General features: G+C 38.1%; 1 protein-coding gene and 1 long non-coding RNA gene across 5 annotated transcripts; one reads left to right on the top strand and one right to left on the bottom strand.

Annotated features, from left to right (window-relative positions):
- Positions 1-11,720: 11,720 nt before the first annotated feature.
- On the top strand, positions 11,721-13,459 carry LOC112166957. 2 transcript variants are annotated; one of them, XR_005800250.1, is made up of 3 exons: positions 11,721-12,268; positions 12,444-12,808; positions 12,923-13,459. It is a non-coding gene; the product is annotated as an uncharacterized LOC112166957 (long non-coding RNA). The 2 variants fall into 2 exon arrangements; XR_002923511.2 differs by having other exon boundaries at positions 11,724-12,268; positions 12,444-13,459.
- Positions 13,460-15,266: 1,807 nt separating this feature from the next.
- Positions 15,267-17,142, bottom strand: LOC112166126 (probable inactive 2-oxoglutarate-dependent dioxygenase AOP2). 3 transcript variants are annotated; one of them, XM_024302896.2, is made up of 3 exons: positions 16,657-17,142; positions 16,047-16,362; positions 15,267-15,920 (listed from the first exon to the last, which is right to left on the bottom strand). In XM_024302896.2, the coding sequence occupies exons 1-3, from the start codon at positions 17,028-17,030 to the stop codon at positions 15,843-15,845; spliced, it is 768 nt and encodes a 255-aa protein (XP_024158664.1). In that variant the 5' UTR covers positions 17,031-17,142; the 3' UTR covers positions 15,267-15,842. The 3 variants fall into 3 exon arrangements, with proteins under 3 accessions (XP_024158664.1, XP_024158663.1, XP_024158662.1); XM_024302895.2 differs by having other exon boundaries at positions 15,267-15,829; positions 16,104-16,362; XM_024302894.2 differs by having other exon boundaries at positions 15,267-15,829; positions 16,657-17,140.
- Positions 17,143-20,358: the final 3,216 nt, after the last annotated feature.

The raw sequence follows: 20,358 nt of genomic DNA, 5'->3' as shown, positions 1-20,358 counted from the left end.
TGATTTACACCCGTTGCGTGATTGCGCGGGCGGGTCGCTTAGTAGTCTAATTCCTCGATCTCTACGCCTCTTGATGTGAATTAGTAACCCTTGAACCGGCTCTAATTCATGCCAAGTGAGTCCCTACGGCCCTTGAACCGGAGTAGGAATACCATGAAAGGGAATTTCGGTCCTTGAGCCTTGAACCGCCTTGGATACGACTACCGCCAAAATAGGAAATATGCATCTACATTAGATTAGCTTCCGACACATGGGATTTGGTGAAGGAACCTCCCTAACACCCGACATTCTCATTTATATTGGTTACACTTTTATTAATTTCTTTGCATTTCTATTAGTTGCTTTACATTCATTATCTTTTTGTTAATCTAAAATCAACCCTCAAGCATTAAACTTTTCCACTCATTTGTGCATATCCATCACTAGGTTTTTAGTTTTGATTAGGCTTTGGTGAAAACCAAAGCCGAGCATTGCTAAGGCTTGGTGCCTTAGAATAGCATTTTTATTTATTTTCTTTTTTTTTCTTTTTCCTTTGTTTGCTAAGTGTCTTTATTTCCGATTACCCAAGGATTGTGGGTTAGCCACTAATCCCCGTGGTACGATAATCTTGGGTACAATACTTCCCTATCTTGACAATGATACGTACGCTTGCGTAAATGTGTATCAAGTCAGGTGTCTTAAATCCAGGAGGTCCAAGACTGAACACTAGTGCCCGGGCGGCTCCTCTACTCGCATATTGTTCCTCTTGTTCAGTCATGGTCTCGAGCGGGCGAGGCTGCTTGAGTTCGACTCTCAACGAGAGCACTAATGTTTCTGTGGCTTTCCTCAGGATAGGCCAAACAGGATGCTATACCTCCAACAGGTACCAAACTCCTCCGGGACCCTGCCACACCGTCAAGGGGATAAACCGTATCGGACGGTTTATACCTCTTCGATGCCTAAGTAAGGTAATGTATGTAATCTGGTAGAGTAATAGTAGAAAGATAGAAGTTATTACCCTCCTGAGGGTGGTTGAGTCTGACCTATATACTCGAGCATGAGGAGGGCGCTCCCCATTTCTTCAATGTGGGATGCAGTTCATCCCTTTGTTGTTATCAACCTTTTGGTAAGTATTTCGATGAGCTCTACTGGGCAGGCCCGAGGCCTTTTGTCACCCAAAGTGTTGCCCATTGGGAGCATCAACTTGGTGGGTCCTGGACCCAACCCAAATACTAAATTTGGGAGGCCCTGCGAGTCCGGAGATAGTATCAAACCTTGTGGCAGTCAAGTAATTGCTCGTATGTACAGAAAGAAATCTGAATTTCTGAATTCAATCGTATCTTAAACCTCGATTAAACCCAAAGAAAATGGAAGAAATAGTAACTAAATAAATAGATCTTACATGACAAATTGTGAACACCCCCTCCCCCCTCAGTCTCTCGATCTCGTTGCTTCTATTCTTTATCCCCTGAAATTCAAATCCTTTTTAGAGATGGAGGAGATAGAGTACCCTAGATTCACTTTCTCTCTCCTCTATCTCTCTCAACTCGCCTTCAAACTAGGATCAATTGAAGAGATGCAGAAGACGAAGTGTCCGAGACGACGGAGGGAAACATGTTGTGTTGTGCTGATGAGGCACCACTGTGCTTTGATGTCCTTAACCTCTTCACTGTCCGACGACCACCACCTCTGCACAAAGCTCCCTACCACCACAACCACCTCCAAAACAACCTAGACCTCCCTTAACTGCTATTTGAAGATCTTTCACTTCTTGAAGATACTCACGGGTCTTCCATGGCTTCACTTTAATCCAAACTCCAGGTCTTTTTCCATACAATTCCATTCATTGTTTGTTCCTGTTTCTATTTATGTATATATTTTTGTGAGTTTGGTTGGTGGAGTTTGTTGAATTATGTTAATCCGATGGTGGGTTTTGTGGGTTCTGTTCAATACTTCAAATTCAAGAATGAGTTAACTCAGTTTGGTGTTCCAGGAAAAGGTTTGGAGAGGAAGGGAGGCCAGGACAATTCTCGAGGTTCTGAGGGAGCAAATGGACGACGGCGACGCGACCACGGGAGGGAGGAGGAGTTTCAAGCAGCAGCTGAGATTGACCAGAATCGGGTGCTGCGGCGCCGACTGGGCATTTGGACGGACGACCACGATTACCGTTGAGGACGATGAAGAACAACACATACATCCACCGCAACAACAACTGCGGAAACAGTTGCCGAATCTATCTTAATTGCTGTGGCAAGCCGCTGGGCAAGGGCGTAGACACATTAGGGCGAGAAGGGTCATTTGACCCTTCTTAGGTTTTTGAAATAGCCCCTGATTGGTTGGAATGTTATAGACTTTCACATAATTTGATATTTAATTATGTTGTTTGACCCTTCTGACAGAGAAGACAAAACAATGGTCGAAACAGTTTTGGCCATTAATTTACCAATTATCCACAGCTTGGACAACTGCACAACTTCACCACTTTTAATTTCTTACTATATTTTATTCATTGATCAATTAAACAATTATTATCCGGTATATGTTTAGGTTTTTGTACTTTTTTTTGTTTTTCTCCTAATCATTTTTTATTTTTCCACGCTTGTATCTCTTTATTTTTTTTTGAAAGGCTTGTATCTCTTTATATGATCAAAGAGTTCATCACGTCTTTTCTAATTTTCGGCAAAGACTTCGACATAACTAGACAGTAAGCTTTTATTTTAACTTGTAAATAACTTCAATCCAATTAGTAGAATTCCTTTAACTCTCTGCATAGTTCATAAATTTTTAGAAATTAATAAATTTAATTTATTCTTTCATAAAGATCATAGAAAATTATTTGTGAAACCAATTATTTGATGAAATTTTGTTTTTGTTTAATCGTTGAAATCTAAATCCTGACCCTCCTAGTTCATGTTTCTGGCTACGCCACTGCCGCCGGGTCCGACTCAAATTGTAAGTCTCCCAATCACCCAATCTAAAATTTTAAGTTTCAAGACTATGAATTGTTTCACTGTTTGAAATTTGAGATTTGGTTTTTCTTTTTTTTGCCAGCAAAGCCTCGAAGGCTTGAACTTGAAATTTGAAATTGCAGCAAAGCTCGAAGCTCCAAACTTGAAATTTGGATTCTTCTTGCTTCAATTTGATGAGTTACGAAACAGACCAGCCTCTACTTCAATTTGGTTCTGACTTTTGAAGTTGACACGAGTTACTTTGTTAATTCACTTAATTGTTGGATTATATTCAACTATTTGACTGATTGTTGGTTGGTCTTGACTGATCGTTGGGTTAATCGTTAATTATTAGCATCATCTGCTTGCTTACTTTACTTACTGATTGTTAATTGATTCTTAGTTCTTACTGAGTTTCTGATTGTTAATAACTTACTTGTTATATATAGAACATAGAAGCATACTTAATTGGTTAGTTTGTTAGTTGAGTGCTTGTTCAGTCATGCATCTGTTCTGGATTCTGAACCACATGTCATATTATAAATGAGAGTTTTGATTTCAATTGGAGCTGATGCAAATTGGAGGTGGCTCAAATAAGAATATAGTGTACAAGATGCTTGATAAAATGGCATAAAAAGGTTTTGTTGAAGTGAAAACATGTTATATCAGTTTTCGATTCATGTGTTGTATATTATTAATCTCAGACAACAAAGATTGAGTTATGCCTGTTATGTCTTGTGAATCTCAAACAATAAAGAATGAGTTATATTTGTTGTGTGCTATGAATCTCAGACAACAACAAAATTTCTTCTTCTGTTATCTGAATGTGCCGAGGCATCCTCGCGCGTGTCATGGCAGGCAAATGCTTGCGCAAAATTCGCACAATGGAAATAGGTATTCTGTTGAGTAAACTATTATCACACAACGGTGAAAACACTGTTGTCTGATTTTTCAATCACACAACAGTCAGACCACGGTGAGTTTGGTCATCACACAACAAAAATTCACCATTGTCTGATGGTCTTTTGTAGTAGTGAATCCAAAAAAAAGATGTCAGAATAAAAAATATTATAAAGGTGAATCATATAATGTATTATGCATACAAAATAGTAAGGATGAAAATTTTAGAAAACCCACCGAGTGATATTAATTTTGGGTAAAAAAAAAAAGGCATCACATTTCTTTTTGAAAAATAGTTTTGGCATATGTATAAATGAAATAGATAATTAACAAATAAAGATATGTGAAGAAGATTTATGAAATGAACACTAAAATTTATTAAAAAGTTTTGGTAAACACTTGTTAATTAGTTTTATCATTTAATTTAGAGAATCCCCATATGGAGGAGATGGTATTACCGGACAACTTGGACCTTGTACGGTTTGGTTGCATCACATCATGGAGATGTACAAGATCAAGATGTGTTCAAGGATGTGGTTCCGGTCCAACTGTTGTGAGAGATTATTTCGGTTTGAGCTTGAAACATGATATGTTGGGAGTGGTTGCACTATTGCTTGTAACCCTGTAGGGTTTGCACTACTCTCTTTTTTTGTTACATTAAAGTTTAAGTAAGACCCCGGAAATTTGTTATTAATTCCTAAATATTTCCTGGGATTAATAAAGTGTTCGTTTGTACGATTTTGTGGTTCGAGGGTAGAGTGGAATTATTTTCGGACGAATAATTATTCGAAGTGCACGTTTTAGGGGGTTACGAAGTTTGACTTTTTATACGTTTAGATTCTGTGAGAACTTCCTTCAAGAAAGTTGTAGAGTGCATCGATACGAGTTCGTGAACATGTGGAACGCGAAAATCGGAGTTCGTATGAAGAAGTTATCGCATTCGGAAAAAGTTTCCATTTTAGTTAAATAGGAAAAAAATTCAAAAATATCAGAAAATACCAACTTTCCATTTTCGGAAAGCTTTCTATCTCTTCGGTCCCGAGCCCAGTTTCGCCTCCTCTCTTCGCAGGCCGATTTCTCGCTCGTCTGACCACCTTTTACTTTAATTCCAACGGGGGTTCCTGCTCTCCTTGATCCCATCTACAGGTCTATGGTGGTGATTCATCGTGGGAAGCACCATAAGCGGCGGCGCTACAAGGCCGAAAAGATAGACGGTGGCGCTGTAAATCGCCCAGATCGGAGTTGACGATTGGCCACCTTAGCTGGTGTTTCTTGAGGGCTTTTGGAGCCCAGAGGACGTAGATGCTTCTCTCCAAGGTGGCTTGCAACGATTCAAAGTGTGGAAGTCGAATTTTGAAGATTGTGATTCTAGGGTTCTTCGAATTTCTGAGCTTTCGAGGTAATTTCCGGCCATATGGCTTTGATTCAGACTTTGTGCTAGTTATGAAAGTTGTAATTGGAGTTGAGATGAAGAACTTTGGTGTTGGAAGTTTTGCCAAATTCTGACTTTGGGTCGGCGGAGGTGCCGCCACTGTGGTGGTGTTTTCCGGCCGTTCCAGCCACCTCAGGCATGGTTTCTGTTCCTGATTTCGATCTACTCGTCGATACGAGCATTTCGATATATAATACGTTATTTTTGGAGATCGTATGAGCATGTTAGGGTTTTTGTGATTTTGATAGTTTCGATTATCGATCCATGAGGATTCGGCCGTTCGATCAACTTGTAGTTTTGATTTATTGATCGTAGAAGTGTTCCGAAGACGTTGGATGGTCTCAGATGAGGATCCGACTGTTGGATCTTCGTATAATTGTGTTTTGTGAATTGTGTACTTTGTGTTGTATTGAATGTGACCTTGATGTGATTAGGTGATTGACGGAATTGTGTGAGCGGAGTATGGATGATTTTGTGCTTGTCTCGGTTTGTCTGAAGACGCAGCAAGATTTGAAGATGAGTAAATTTCACGTGGTTCATTTACGAACTAAGTTATTTAATGTTGGAATTGATTGATAATTGTAAATCGTTTTCGAAAATAAAGATTTGTTTGAAATAATATGAACTCGATCGAATACGGTTCATAGGGCTATATATATATATATATATATATATATATATATATATGGATGGCGTGACATTATGATGTGCGTATGAACTGTGAATTATTCATAATGTGGTTTTGTGCGTTCACTCTTTGTGGAAATACGTTATATCATAGGATTGTTGATTTATCGTGTTGAAAGAGAAATCGAGTTGGGGTAACATTTTGAGTCATGTGGGATTCTTTGTAAATGTTTTCTGATCTACTGATCTGGTGTCACAGTGGTGACTGAGGCAAGTATATCGGGAACCACGCCTTTGGTTGGGTGAGTGTTGGTGACGAAAAATTCCGTAAAGGATTTTGACTCACCAATAAATGCAGACTGGAGCGGGAGCTGACCGGGATTGATCGAGAAGCTTCCTTGGAGCGTTGACCCGAAGTTTGACCGTTGGCCTGATGAGGAGGGGGGGTACCTGCAAAAAACCCTCCGATGCCTAAGTCAGTACGTTTCTTAGTAGTGGAGTAGAAATAGTCGAAATCAGATATCTTACTTGTTCAGTATGCTCCTATTTATAGGTGAAGGAGAGCTCGCACCACAAGCCGCTTTTTGATATCTCTTTGATAACTGTACTTATTATCGCCATCATTCTGCGTTATTTAATAACGTCATCACTCTGCGTTATTAAATAACGCCATCACTCCGCGTTATTTAATAACGCCATCGCTCCTCGTTATTTAATAACGCCATCACTCCGTGTTATTAAATAACGCCATCACTCCGCGTTATTAAATAACGCCATCACTCTGCGTTATTTAATAATGCCATAACGCCGACCGCGTTATTAAATAATGCACGCCACTCCGCATTATTTAATAACTTCATCACTCCGCGTTATTAAATAACACCATCACTTCGCGTTATTAAATAACGCCATCACTCCGCGCTATTAAATAACGCTATCACTCCGCGTTATTAAATAATGTCATCATGCCACATTATTATGACCGCCTTTAATAGCCTCCTTCATTGTGGTATTAACAACGGTAGTTAACACCGCATTTACGATCGTCATTACCCGCGTACTTATGGTGAAGGTGAACCGTCATAATGGTAGGCTAAAATCGTTGACGACCCCCACAGTGAGTGGTTACGATCAGTTAGAGCTCTAGTCTGTCTGTCGTTGTACATCATGGGGGTAGCATGTGGGTTACTTGGGTCCATGAGTACATATTTTTGAAAGAGAGTTTCGGGTGGTTGCTTTCTTTTGTTGTCCAAGAGGGACATGAGTTCATATTATGTTGTGAGTTGGATTAATACGATTTTATCACTTAGTGATTTATTGGGAGTTGATGGGTGATCATCTACTTTAGTCGAAGTCGATGGGTGATCATCGACTATCGACTTTAGTTTTGAGTTGATGGGTGATCATTGACTTTAGTGTGAGTTGTTTTAATTCTTCATCGATTGTCCTTTCTATTCTAATTGTCAATTTAAGTGTGATTTCCTGACTAAGTTATATGCAGGGATTACTGCTTTTTGAATTGTTTGTTTTAATGTAATCTCCTGAACTAAACTATATGCAGGAGTTGCTATAATTTGAATTGTATGACTTTTGGTGATCTCCTGAACTAAATTTCTACGCAGGGATTACTAATTTTCACCTAGTGTGATTCTATGTTTGGTTGTGTTTTGTGAAGTTAAATATTGTTGCTTTAATTAATCTCACGAGCTGATAAATTATAAGCATGCATGATGTGAGTCATATTAATTGAGTTTACTCACGCGAGCTTGCAAAAGCTTACCGTGTTTGTTGTTTCAACCCGGTGCACTATTCCATGATGTAGGGTTTATTGTGCAGGTTAGAATATTGATTAATCATCTTCGAATGTGAGGTGTACGTTCGGTAGTGTGGATGTCGAAGGGTACTCTTAGTTTTAAGTCTTCCGTTGTGGAGTGAGTTGTGGTGGGTTTGTTTACTTATTGAATTGTCATTTAGTTTAATTTGTAAACTCTCGGTAATATATATGTGACTCTAAAGAACGAGTCGGTATTGACATTGTGAGCTTGGTTTGTTTGGTTGCTTGATTTAATTGAAAATTTTTCTAAGTGTCTTCTTGTGATTGTTATGTTTTCGCGTTTCGGTTTTGAATTTATTTATTCAAAATTCGGGGCGTGATAGTTTAGGTGAGAGTTTGGTTATGCTACACCACCATCGCCAGGGCAAGCCTGCAACCTCAACCCTGAAGGACTTACATGTGGCACGTACCTTTCTCACAGCCCACAGGATGGATTTCCGCAGGGGGGCTTATAGATCGCGAACCAACGAGGCCTGTTGGCAGTGGGGATCGAACTCGGGTGCAAGTTCCAGCACTAGTCTGCCCTTACCAACTGGCCAAACCTCATTGGCTGGTTTGCACTACTCTTTGGGTTGTTCTTTGCATTTTCCATTAAGACCTTTAATTTCCAAAGGCGACTGATGTATCTTATACTCTTTTGGTTTGCAATATATGACCATGGTCCGTTTAACTATTTTGAATATTTGATCCATGGTACTGCTTTAGTCCACTGTCAACCCTACCATACTTCGAATAAAACCTACCATTTTTTCAATACCTTCTTTTTTTAATCCCAACCTCATATATTCTCAAATGTCTGTCTACGATCAATGTTGGTTTTACAAATAATCAACTAGAGCTCATTGAAGCTTTCTAATATCATAATTTTTCAAGGGAAAGTAACGTACGTTACATTGAGTGTATCGGTTTATCAATAGTAGACGCTACAGTAGTAGAACATCATAGTGCAATCATAAACTACTCCTATATCAAGTCAAGTTATTCTACTATTGTATCAAATGATTTATTTAATTTTTAGATGTACTAATGTATTGTCGACGTATTCCTTCATAATTGGGAGGTCGTGAGTTCAACTCACATAAGACTTGTAATTCTTAGTTGTTGATATAATAAATAAAAAATTAAAAAAACATTAGAATCTTATACAGAAAATACATTCAACAAATTATAGAACCTGCTATTGTTATCTGGAGAAAAAGAAAGCACAACTACTAACTTCATAGCTTTGAAACTTCATTCATGCAAAACTAATTATTGTTTATGACAATCATGAATGTATAGTGACAAATTGAAGCCCCAAAACATATACACACAAACATACGTGCATATGTATAACAAATATACCGAGTTAACCTAGACTGAAAGATTCGATCTGGTAGAAAACAAACTAAGAGCAAGTTCACCCGTTGGGTCACCAGGTCACGGTCACCAGGTCACCAGGGCACCAGGGCAGGAAACTATTCACTGCCACTGGATCTTTGCTTCCACCCGTTGGTCAGGGTCACCAGTCAGTTACTGTTCATCGATTTTTTTGTTTTTTTTTTTTTTTTGGAAAATGAGAAATGTATGATGTAAATAAATAGTATTGATAAACAATTTGAAAATGCAACCAAAGAAAATTTTATTGGTAGACAAATTATATGTCCACCGACACTTTTTTTTTTTGGTATGAGAAGTAAAATAGGAGGTGAGGTATTTATAGGAAATTTTTGTTCTATTTTTTTTTGTTACCATTGTAATCTAACGATTACAAAGAAATTTTTTTTTTTTTTTTCACCTCTGCAAAACAGGAATTATAGGTCCATAATTCTTTGGCGTCCGATCCCTTCAATTATAATCAGCAACGGTCCAGATATGTTGACCGTTGCATTCAAATTCCCATGCACACCCAACAGCAACCTGCCACGTCTGAAGCAGCAAGCCGCTACATGCCAAAAAACTCGTTCCCACGCTCCTGCAGGGATTGTCGGCGCTACGCGACAAGCAACTGCCTCCCACTCCACCAAGCCGGCGCGTCTCCCCTCTCCTCTTCTTTTTGGGCCAGCGTGGCAACCTGGGTCACGGGCTCAGTCACCCTCCTACCCGAGCTTGTGACCTGGGCCGCCCACTGTATTCTTGCCCCAGATCCGGTGGAAGCTGCAACAGTCCCATTCTGGTGTCCCAAGCTGCAAAACTGACGTGGTGCCCGGGCAAAACTGAGCCCGGTGAACTTGCCCTAAGGTGGAAGGAATTTCTGTTATCTGGTTTATTATTGTAATATATATCGAGTACTAGTCCCCCCATAACACGTCAGAATATGCGTCCTATGAGCATGATGTTACATATATTTATTTCAAATCATTGTAATAAGAGAAGCTTCTCCAGGACCATTTTAGGACCCCGCATGATAGAGAGACATTTACTGCAAATATAATTGGTGGTCCTGGGAACAGTCCAATTGTACTTGGATTATTCACTTTGTTTTGTTGAATACAGTACAATAAATTAGTATTTTAGACAAAATATTAGTACGTTGTTCGTCTGTTACACAACATACTATTGATTGGGGAGGTTGCTTCTATGTCAGTCTTCAAAGATGTATACGTATCATTCATGGTCCCATCATTCATATGTCCTACGGTGGTTTCTAGAGGAGAGGATATTCACATTACTTTTTCTCTTTCAATGTACTATCTGATATAATTGTTTATAATATCACTAATCTCATAATTCAAATAGAGTACGCAATGCTATCGTAGATCATCAACAACGAAACCATGCATCATTAGCCCTAAACGACACAAAATGGGTAATCATATGCAATTTTAAATCTCGAAGCAGTACATGAATTGATCATTTATACATTAATTTGACCCTTCTTTCTATAAAATTTGGACCACTTTTTGATGTCATTCTTGTGCATAACGCAAGTATTATTAATTTTCTTTGAAGTTGACACAAAGATTAGAAACTATAAAGGTTGAACAAAAATATTTGAATCAATCTCTCTAAATAATGCTGGACGCTAAGCATATATGGAAAATAAAACAAAAAATATATATTATTTCATTTTTGATGCAAAGAGACATATATCTCTGTCTGGATGATCGAACAATACCAATACTATGATCTCGTCTTATATACTAATCATGCATATGTTAAATCAATTATAAAGCTTGAATTCAAATAAAAATGGAACTAACGAGCTAGTACATTTTACTGTTTATTATACATGATATCATGCATGACGGCATTATCTTTGATAAATCATTTACAAAGTTCTCTTCTGTTCTGGCTGTTTTGAATAAGATTACATGCATCAAGTCACTTGCATACATAAAGTTCTCCGGTGGAAATGCAGCGCCGTCTATAATACTGTGTTACTTTTTCGTTCCACTGGTCGCAAATATTTGTAACGCCTTCAAGTCCACATTAAAGCGGATCAATTATGAATATGGACTTTGGCATGTCTGTAGTTAGTACAGATTCTGAACTAGGCGTTATCTGTTTCCGAACTAATTAATAACCTAGGTCCATTAGGGTTTGATCAAGTCGACAATTATGTGCGAGAGAGGTTACTTAATAGTTAATACCATTGGTAGCAAATCACACATCTCGTAGATTTACGTTGCTTCAAATTGGAATCACGAGCTGGAGCTAGCAGATAAGGCGGAATTGGAAACAAACTGTGTCTAATTTACATAACGGTGGTCATACAATGCAAAACTAAAAGTATCAGTTTGGAAATGAATTAAAAAAAGTTAAATACTGTTTACTCCCTATACTTATAGGGTTTCATCGTTTCAGTCCCTGACCTTTTAATTTCATCTAAAAAGTCCCTGAACTCCAAATTTTCTCCCAATTAGTCCCTGCCGTCAAAGACTCCGTTATTTTGCTGACCTGGCGGTGATTTTCCCCCTAAAAGGTCTATAATACCCTCACTTATTCTTTTTTTTTAATTAATTTTATTCTCTCTGTCTCTGTGTTTTTTTTTTTTTCACCTCTTCTTCATCCACACAGAGCGTCTACTTCCTCTTCCAAAAACAAACCCAAAATAAACCCAGCTCTTTCTCATCTCTAGACCTTCGACGAGCTGAACAATTGAAAATGAACAAAAACCCCAAACTCCAACCGTGAACAACTACAAGAAGAAGAAGAAGAGCCCCAAAATGACGAAGATGCCCCTTTTCTCTCTACCTTCTTCTTCACACCCAAATTAATCACCATAACTACCACTGAGCTCTCTCTCCATACCCAACCACCAATCCCATTGCAATCAACACCAAGCCTAAATGCCTTCATATCTTCATGAAATTACCATTTACATTCTCAGGAAACCCACTTCATCACTTTAGATTTACTAGGCCTGATCTGGAAATACATAGTGGAGCATGAACAACTCTTTCATTCTTACGATACTCTGCTCGTCAGCTAACTTCGGCGGCTAAAAACTCCATCTTCTGTCGCTCAGATAGTCACGACTTCTACATAAAAGTTGTTCAAAATCGAGTCTTCTACACTGTATTCAAATTTCATGAAAATCCAACGGTTGAATCTTCCAAAATCAAGGTAAAACCAATGACTGTTCATACAAAATTCTGTTTTGAGATGAAATGATGAATTGACTCCAATTCGTATTTACATGTCCTATTTCCTTTCAAATCCAGACCCTCTTCGAAATGGGTCGAGTTCTTCTCTTGAGATTGAATTCAATTCATGAAGTACTCGTTTCAATCTTGAGCAGGTTGTAGCCATCAAGGAGAGAGAGAGGCAAAAGGAGAACATATGCAATCTAGGTACCTCGCCCCGCCCAGCCCAACACCAACGCCGCCCAAGCCGCCCAGCACCGCCGAAACCCGCCTATCTGTTCTGGGTATTTGAGTTTTTGGTAAGGTTTTGCTGAGTGAAGTGTTTTGATTCAAAATCTCATTTGGGTATTTGAGTTTTTGTGAGGTTTTCTATCAAGATCGAATTTTTGGGTTTATGTTAGTTTTGGGGCACACATTTTGATTGGAATTGGGTTTGGTGTGGTTTGGAATGAAGAAAGTGATGGAACTGTACTCGATTGAGCTCACCAAGTTGTGAATCGAAAAAATTGAATTGAATTAGGTGAGGTTGGTATTTGGTATTTGTGATTATATGGAAAGTGTTGATGTAATGAAAGTTGCATACTTGCATGCAAGTAATTATAGTTCTTAATCATCAGACATGGTTTTGTAGCAGTTAACGAAATTCGGGATCTAGTGATGATTCTGGTCATGGGTATGCATATTCTCGGTCTAGCGAGAAGATGATGGAGGATGAGAGCTTCCGGATAATAGAGGGACTTTAACCAGACGGAGATAAACAGAGGAGGGGAGAGATGTGGAAGAAGAAGAGGCAAAAAGAAAAAAAAGAATAAAATTAATTTAAAAAAAAGAGTAAGGGAGGGTATAATAGACTTTTCAGGGGGGAAAACAACCGCCACGTCAGCAAGATAACGGAGTTGTTGACGGATGCTTGACGACAGGGACCAATTGGGAGGAAATTGGGAGTTTAGAGACTTTTTAGGTGAAATTCAAAGGTCAGGGACTGAAATGATGAAACTCTATAAGTATAGGGAGTAAATAGTATTTAACTCAATTAAAAAACTGAAAAAGAAAAAACAAAAGTATGGGCTTGGAATTTTGTTCCCGATTCGATTCGTGGAGAAGCCCAGCAATATTTAATCAGTTGTAGCAAATTGTAAAATTACAACAGAAAATCAATATCAGTTGGCTCTCTTTCCTCTGTTCGTCTTCTTCTTCCGCTATTCTTTAGCTTAGGGCTTATCTTTTGCACCATGATCAGAATTTCTAGCTGGTTTCAGGGGTCATGTGGAATCGTTCAAGATCCACAAAGGCAAAGGACGGTGATTAATCAAGCAATCAAAAAACACAAACTACAAGCATTGAATCATGTTCAGTAGAAAACTAATCCTATTTGCTGAGTGCAGTTAATCAGTGTACGATATTTCCTTGACAAAAAGACAGTATTTCACTTTCAGAGCTTAACCCACTTATCATCATGAGTAGCCGAAGCAACCAAACCCGTTACGGTTGGCACAACAAACTATGATTACTCAAGATCGAGAAATATAAATATTGATTACTGTAGATATGTTCAATAACAAAGCACAAGCCATGCACAATATGACAATATGATGGACAACAGAATATTGCACTCACATTATCAGCATCCCAGACTCTTGACAGTTTTTTCGAATGAAGATGTTGCAAGACGTGGCATGCTCCAACTGAACCGAGCATGAATGTTCTTCAAGTGTAGAATTTGGCTTCAAAGTACTAGTGTACCATAATACAGCCTGCACCATTTATTAACAAGGTAAAGTTATGATATGTTAACATTTCTTATACATCAACTATTTTTACCACTTTAAGGACTCGTGTTACCACTTTGAGGACAAAAATTACTATTTTGAGGCTCATAAGGTAAACTAAGAAAATTTACCACTTTAAGGACTCGTGTTACCACTTTGAGGACTAATATTACTATTTTGAGGACTCATGTGGTAACTAAGAAAATTTACCACTTTAAGGACTTATGTTACCACTTTGAGGACTAATATTACTATTTTGAGGATTCATTTTACCACTTTTAAGGCAATTGTATGCATGTCATACGTTAACATATTGTAGAATCTTCCTTATTAACATGCAGTCTTAATAAGCAAAAGCACCATCAGAAAGAAGAAGCAGTATTAACTAATACAGAGCAGAATTGAATTCTGTCGAGATCTCTTCATCGCAATTTATATCAGATGAAACCCAGCAAACTTCATCCTGATCTGCTATCCATAGATTTAAGTCTTCAAATTTCTTGTAGAAGTTTACAATTAATAAAAGATGGCATGATTGTGTTTATTGGATATTTAGAAGCAATAAACAAGTATCAGATGAGAGTGAACAAACCTTATCCTCTGCCACTGTCAGCTTCAAGTATATTGGTGACTACTGACTACATTATTTTTCAATTTCACATTAGTTTATCCATTGTGTTTTGTTTACTTGGTGTTAGCAGTATAATATCACACATTAGATATCACACGTGTCATCAATATGTAATTCCTAGCTCTAGTATAAATAGTTGTACTTGCTCAGCTCCCATATGTAGTTCGATCCATCAATTTCTAATTCCAGTTTCTATTTTTCTCCCTTTTCTTGATTTTCTTTACACAGCTATCATGGTATCAGAGCTAGGTTATCCCACGTGTGCAAGCCTCACTGCCACACGGGCTCCACGTCACCCAATGTTGTCCACGTGTATGGCTTGAAAATTGCCACACGTGCGGGGGCGTGTTGAGAATATATACATCCCACATGGGAAAAATGAGACCTTGCCTATAGGTTTATAAGGGTTTGGACCACTCCATCCATTGTCAATTGGTTTTGGATGTGAACCCCAAATTACTTTATCACTTAGTAGTAGCCGGAAATAGAATGTAATCACAGCATAACTTTTACAAATGAATGCAGAAATTGAATCAGACACTACGTTTTTTTCTTTGGTTGAAATAGGAGTGGAAAGAGTAGAGTTTCCCAACACAATTTATTAAAAGAGAAAAGGATTACAAACAGAAGAAGGAAGGACAACAGCCATGCCCCAGCCAAAAACAGAAAATCAACAGAGGTACTAAACTCCATTCAAAAAGATGAAGAGGATAAATAAATTACAAATCAAAGAAATTTCCAGTTCGGAAGACCAGGCATGTCACGTCGACAAAGATGTAAAATAAAAGGAGGAGCCTCATCCAATCAGACACTACACATCAGGCAAATGCGGCATTACTCAAGTCAAGAACCTTTATTTTCAATATTTATAATTAACAAATCAAGTTCCAATTCCAGCAAATGCGTAAACTTGCATTTGTGAGTCAATGGCTCTTCCTTCTGATGAACAGATGAAGTTGAAAAATTCTGTATAGTCGAAATCTTTAAGAATTTGTGGGTAGTCTTCATCTACTAGCTCCTTTTGTGCTTTGATGATGGAACCCTCTATTGGAAGTGCAGATGATATTAAGGAATGTCGTTCTTTTTCCCCACACATCATCACCCGATGCTTCACAGAATGCATTCTGCCACTGCTCCATGCCTGCAGGTCACCATTAGTGATTGTCAAACTTTGTGTGGAACTTTTGAATCATCTGTTGTAAGTTGTGTGTGGTCAATTTCCCCATAGCAAGCTTCAGCACTCGAAATTCACAAGCACAATTTAGTAGGCTTATAAACTTACTGAACTTATGTGACTCTACTCAGATGGATTTGTGTCTACAGTATTTCAGTTATGAATTAATTAAGTTATTCTGTACCATGAGGAAGTCTCCAACAACAAAGATGAAAGAGCAAGGAGATATAGGCAACTTGACCCATTGTTCGTCCTTGGTTTGAACTTCAAGACCTGAAACTTGATCATCGAAAAGGATTGTGCTAAAAGTCTTGTCAGTGTGAGCCGAGGCAGCCATCGCGTACTCCCCTGAAGGACGTGTCGTGTACTTATGTAACCGTAGCACCGTCTTAGACACCATGATCAAATTTGATGATTTTTCCAAACCATAGCTATCAAGAATCATCAAGTGAATCATATCTTTCAGCTCATCCAGCTGCTTCATCATAGAAAGGACAGTGCTGCAGTTGCAACATATATAACATGAACAAACAAACAAACAAATCACTACATAACCATAAATTAAGGCTGAAAGGTAAAATGGCAAGATAACTGAGCAAGACCATTCTATCAACCTCAGCTAAAAATTGTAAAGTGTAGATAAGTTGAGAACAAAAGGCATCTGATAGCATGTTAGAAAATCTGTAGAACGCTCAAACACTTGAGCTAGTTTAGGTAGGCAATAGATCGACGAACAATGTATATCAAGCATATATGTTGAATATAGTCAACTCAACATGAATGAGATTACTTACCAAAACTGGTCATGAGACCATATTTCTTCTGTGAAGCTTCTAAGGGATTCATAGTTCGATGCTTCCTGAAAGCCAAAGCCTTCATACAAGGGAGCAGTGACACCCGGTCCAACGTAACCCTGGTAACGGTTTGGGGTAAGGTTGTTCTTCTTTGTCTCAAGTGGAAGGCTGTAAAGTTTCCTTGAAGCTGAAAGGGTTTCGGCTTTTGTCTGCGGAGGTATCTTATCATACACAATTTCGAAGCAACCATAATTTTCACAAGCCTCTCGAACCTTCTTGCACAGATGGTACCACTCAGCAGTTCCTCGGTCCACTACAAGCGAATTCATTGTGAATTCTATTGTCGGAATTTGGTACTGAGAATCTGAACCCATTTCTCCAACTTATCAAGCACTTCCTTTGTGTTTCCAACGAACAGCTGGTTCTTTCTCTGTACTTTGGTACTATATTTAGTGATGAATCTTTTGTACCTTGAGGGTTTTATTTATTTATATTGCAAGGTTCTTGAAGTGAGAATGATATAAAAATATGGGGTTAAGCCCGTTTGCCTAAAATCATGAAGTATTTTGCCCAATCAATCAACCAAGTTGGTATTTTGCCCAAATACACAAACTTTAGAGGAAAAGACTCTTAAGGGTAATCCTTTCTAAAGTAGTGCCTAATGTATCTTATGTTGACTTTTGGATTCAAAACTCACTTTTTCTTAGAAAAACATGTTCCAACTTCTGAGAAAAACAAAACTAGCCTTCAACATGCCCAAGTTTTTCACCTAATGGCTCCCTGCCTAGCGGTTACTTTAACAGGCGGAATCACTATTGCTTGTTTTTATCTTAAGCTGAGGCAAATCTTCCTAAGAGACAGAAATTCTGAACTTAAAGGTAATACAGGATTTAAGGCTGAACATGACATAGATATAACATAAAATTGCAATAAAGAAAATATTTGACGAAGTGGATGAGCAATCTGAAATTATTTATTTAAGCATAATTACAATCTAAAGTTTAGAGCCTCATTCTCAGGTAAACAGCTAAAAAGCTGTTTAGTTATCCATAAGAATGATTACAGATACTTACTTGTAATGAAAGCACACTACTTCACACTAGACAGGAAGGAAAGAGCACACTGCTACTATGGCTTTCATATTTCTTGAGAGAATATGATTCTTCCCAATTTTCGACAACTGAAGCTAAAGCTCCTTATATAGGGAGCGAAACTCACGCTAGAATTCAAAACAACAAAATATACAGAACAACTCCGTGAATTTCTGTTTTTGTGAGTGCTCCTGATGATGGAGGTCGATTGGCAAAAAGCAGATTCCTTTAGGTGAAATGTTTTTCACCTTGTTCTTTTTGAAAAGCAAAAGCAGCTTTTGGGAAGAGTCCAAAAGTACTTTTCAGTGCTTTCTAAACCTGCTGCTTCACATGTTCTCATCCGTTTCTGAGTTGTGGCCAAGGATAAAAGAGTTGTCATCCATTCGGGCCATTCTGGCAGTAGTTACATTTTCCTCGACATCTGTATCTACATACATCTTGTAGTGGTTGTCTTTTTCAAGCTTTTCAACCCACTGTAAGCACGCTAGTGTCGAGACTATCTCTTTTCTTGTGAGAGATATGAAGAGGTCACTGCTGATTGCTTCTGGATGATCATAAGCAGTGATAATTGTTTTTTCTCCTGCTGCCAGGAAAGTATTTCTTGTATCTTCTTGGATGATCTTTTTGATGTATTCTAGAGACATGACCTTCATCCATGGAATACTTGAATTTGGCTGGCCATTGTACCCAAAACAGGCGGGCTAAAGATATCTTTTTTGAAGAATTCTCACATAATGATAAAGAGAAATGTATTCAACTTCACCGTTTGTTCTATGAATCCATTCTGGTGGAGTAGATCTGAACTTCAGTCTAAGAGTGCAATCATTTTTTCTAATATTTTTTACTGTGTTGACGATGATAGGGGGTAGGCCTTTGAGATCATCATTTGTTTTGGTCTATAGATTATGGACAAAACCATTTTCAACAAGCCAAAGTATGTGTTCTTGAGGATGTTCACTCTGAACATTAACTCCGTATCTTCCAACATAAGGTCCTGCAACAATGAAGAGGGTTGGAGGAATATAGTTTTCAGAATTATGGCTTCCAATAAGATTATGGAATTCAAACCATTATGATTCTTTTAGTACTATAATAGGAACTCTAGCACTTTTTGGATCTTCAAGATAGTGAATTTTTTCACTTCTAACAACACTCTGCTGTATATGAACTTCTTCTTGCTGTGGTCTAACATTTTCATGGAGTTCTTCAGCTAAAGCAAACAGAGCTGGGAACATAATACCACTATTTCTTTCTTGGAAGGCAAATAAGAGATTATCCAGGATTGCCTTCTGGTGGTAAGCTAGCCTCCTGCCAGTTCTGAATACAGGTTCAGCAAAGGTTCTTAATTCATAATTAAAAACATTTATAACTCCAGTTGGAGTTGGTTTACTTTTTGGCAAAGCAACAGCCGTCAATGGTCTTGATAAGCCTTTACCGTCTGCCGTTTGAGATGGGATAGCCAATCCTTTACCTTGGGATTGATCAGTTGTGGCTAGTCATTTTGGACTTAGCAGGAATCTTTTGAGGATTTTTTCTTTGGGATCCTCGCTGGTTTCATGTTCTTTCCTAGTTCTTCTGCTTCTGGGATTGCGACCTTCGTCATCATCTTTGCGGCTGAACATTGCCATTTCTCTTGTTAGGGCGTCTGGAAGATAGTTTTTGTTTCCTGCAATTAATTCAACATTAAAATCATATTGGTTAAGAAATAATTGCTAGTTTGCTGGTCTTCCTCTGTTAGCAGCTTTGTCAAGTTTAAAATTTTTAAAATTCTTTACTCTAGCACAGTCAGTGAGGACAGTAAAGGGGTTTCCAAGAAAAGCTTGAGAATTTAAAATTATTTTCTTGACAGCTAAAATTTCTTTTTCCCCTGTGGGATAGTTTAATTCTGCAGGGCTGAACTTGCCACTACAAAATTTGCAGATCTTTTCAATGTTAGTTCCAGGCATTTTTTCCAGAACAACACCGGACCAGTGGTTATCACTCGCATCTGTTTGGAGGATAATTTCATCATTTTCCTCTGATTGTTGTAGAGGAGGGAGGTTTTTGCAAAAATTTTTTATCTGCTTCACAATTTTTTCATCATCTTCAGTGAAGTTTCATTTTCTCTTGGAACTTGTTTTAGGAGATAACATTGCTGTTAGTCCTGAGATTTTGGGAATGAAATCTCTTCCATAATTGATAACTCCTAAGAATCTTTCTAGACTCTTAGCATCAGGAATTCTATCTGGAAACTTCCAGATTTTCTCAAGGATGTGAGGTTGGAGTTTTATTACTCCATTTTTGATATTTATTCCTAGGAAATCAACTTCATCGAGGATAAAGAAGATTTTCTTTTCTCCTAGGATAATTTCATGCTAAACTATCAGCTTTACAACCTCATAGAGGTGTTTCATGTGTTCTTCTCTGTTTTTGGAGAAGACAAGAATGTCATCAATATAGACGACGCAGAATTCAGCCACATGTTTGAAGATGTTGTCCATCTTTCTTTGGAAGATTGAGGGGCCTTGTTTTAGACCAAAAGGCATTACTAACCATTCGTAATGTCCTTGTGGTGTTCCGAAAGCAGTGAGAGGAACACTCTCAGGATGCATTTTGACTTGCCAGAAACCCG

This window comes from Rosa chinensis, chromosome 5 (assembly GCF_002994745.2).
Source record: "Rosa chinensis cultivar Old Blush chromosome 5, RchiOBHm-V2, whole genome shotgun sequence".
NCBI classification, from domain to species: Eukaryota; Viridiplantae; Streptophyta; class Magnoliopsida; order Rosales; family Rosaceae; genus Rosa; species Rosa chinensis.
Note: the sequence above shows the minus strand (reverse complement) of the source record. Positions and strands in the feature narration are given on the sequence as shown.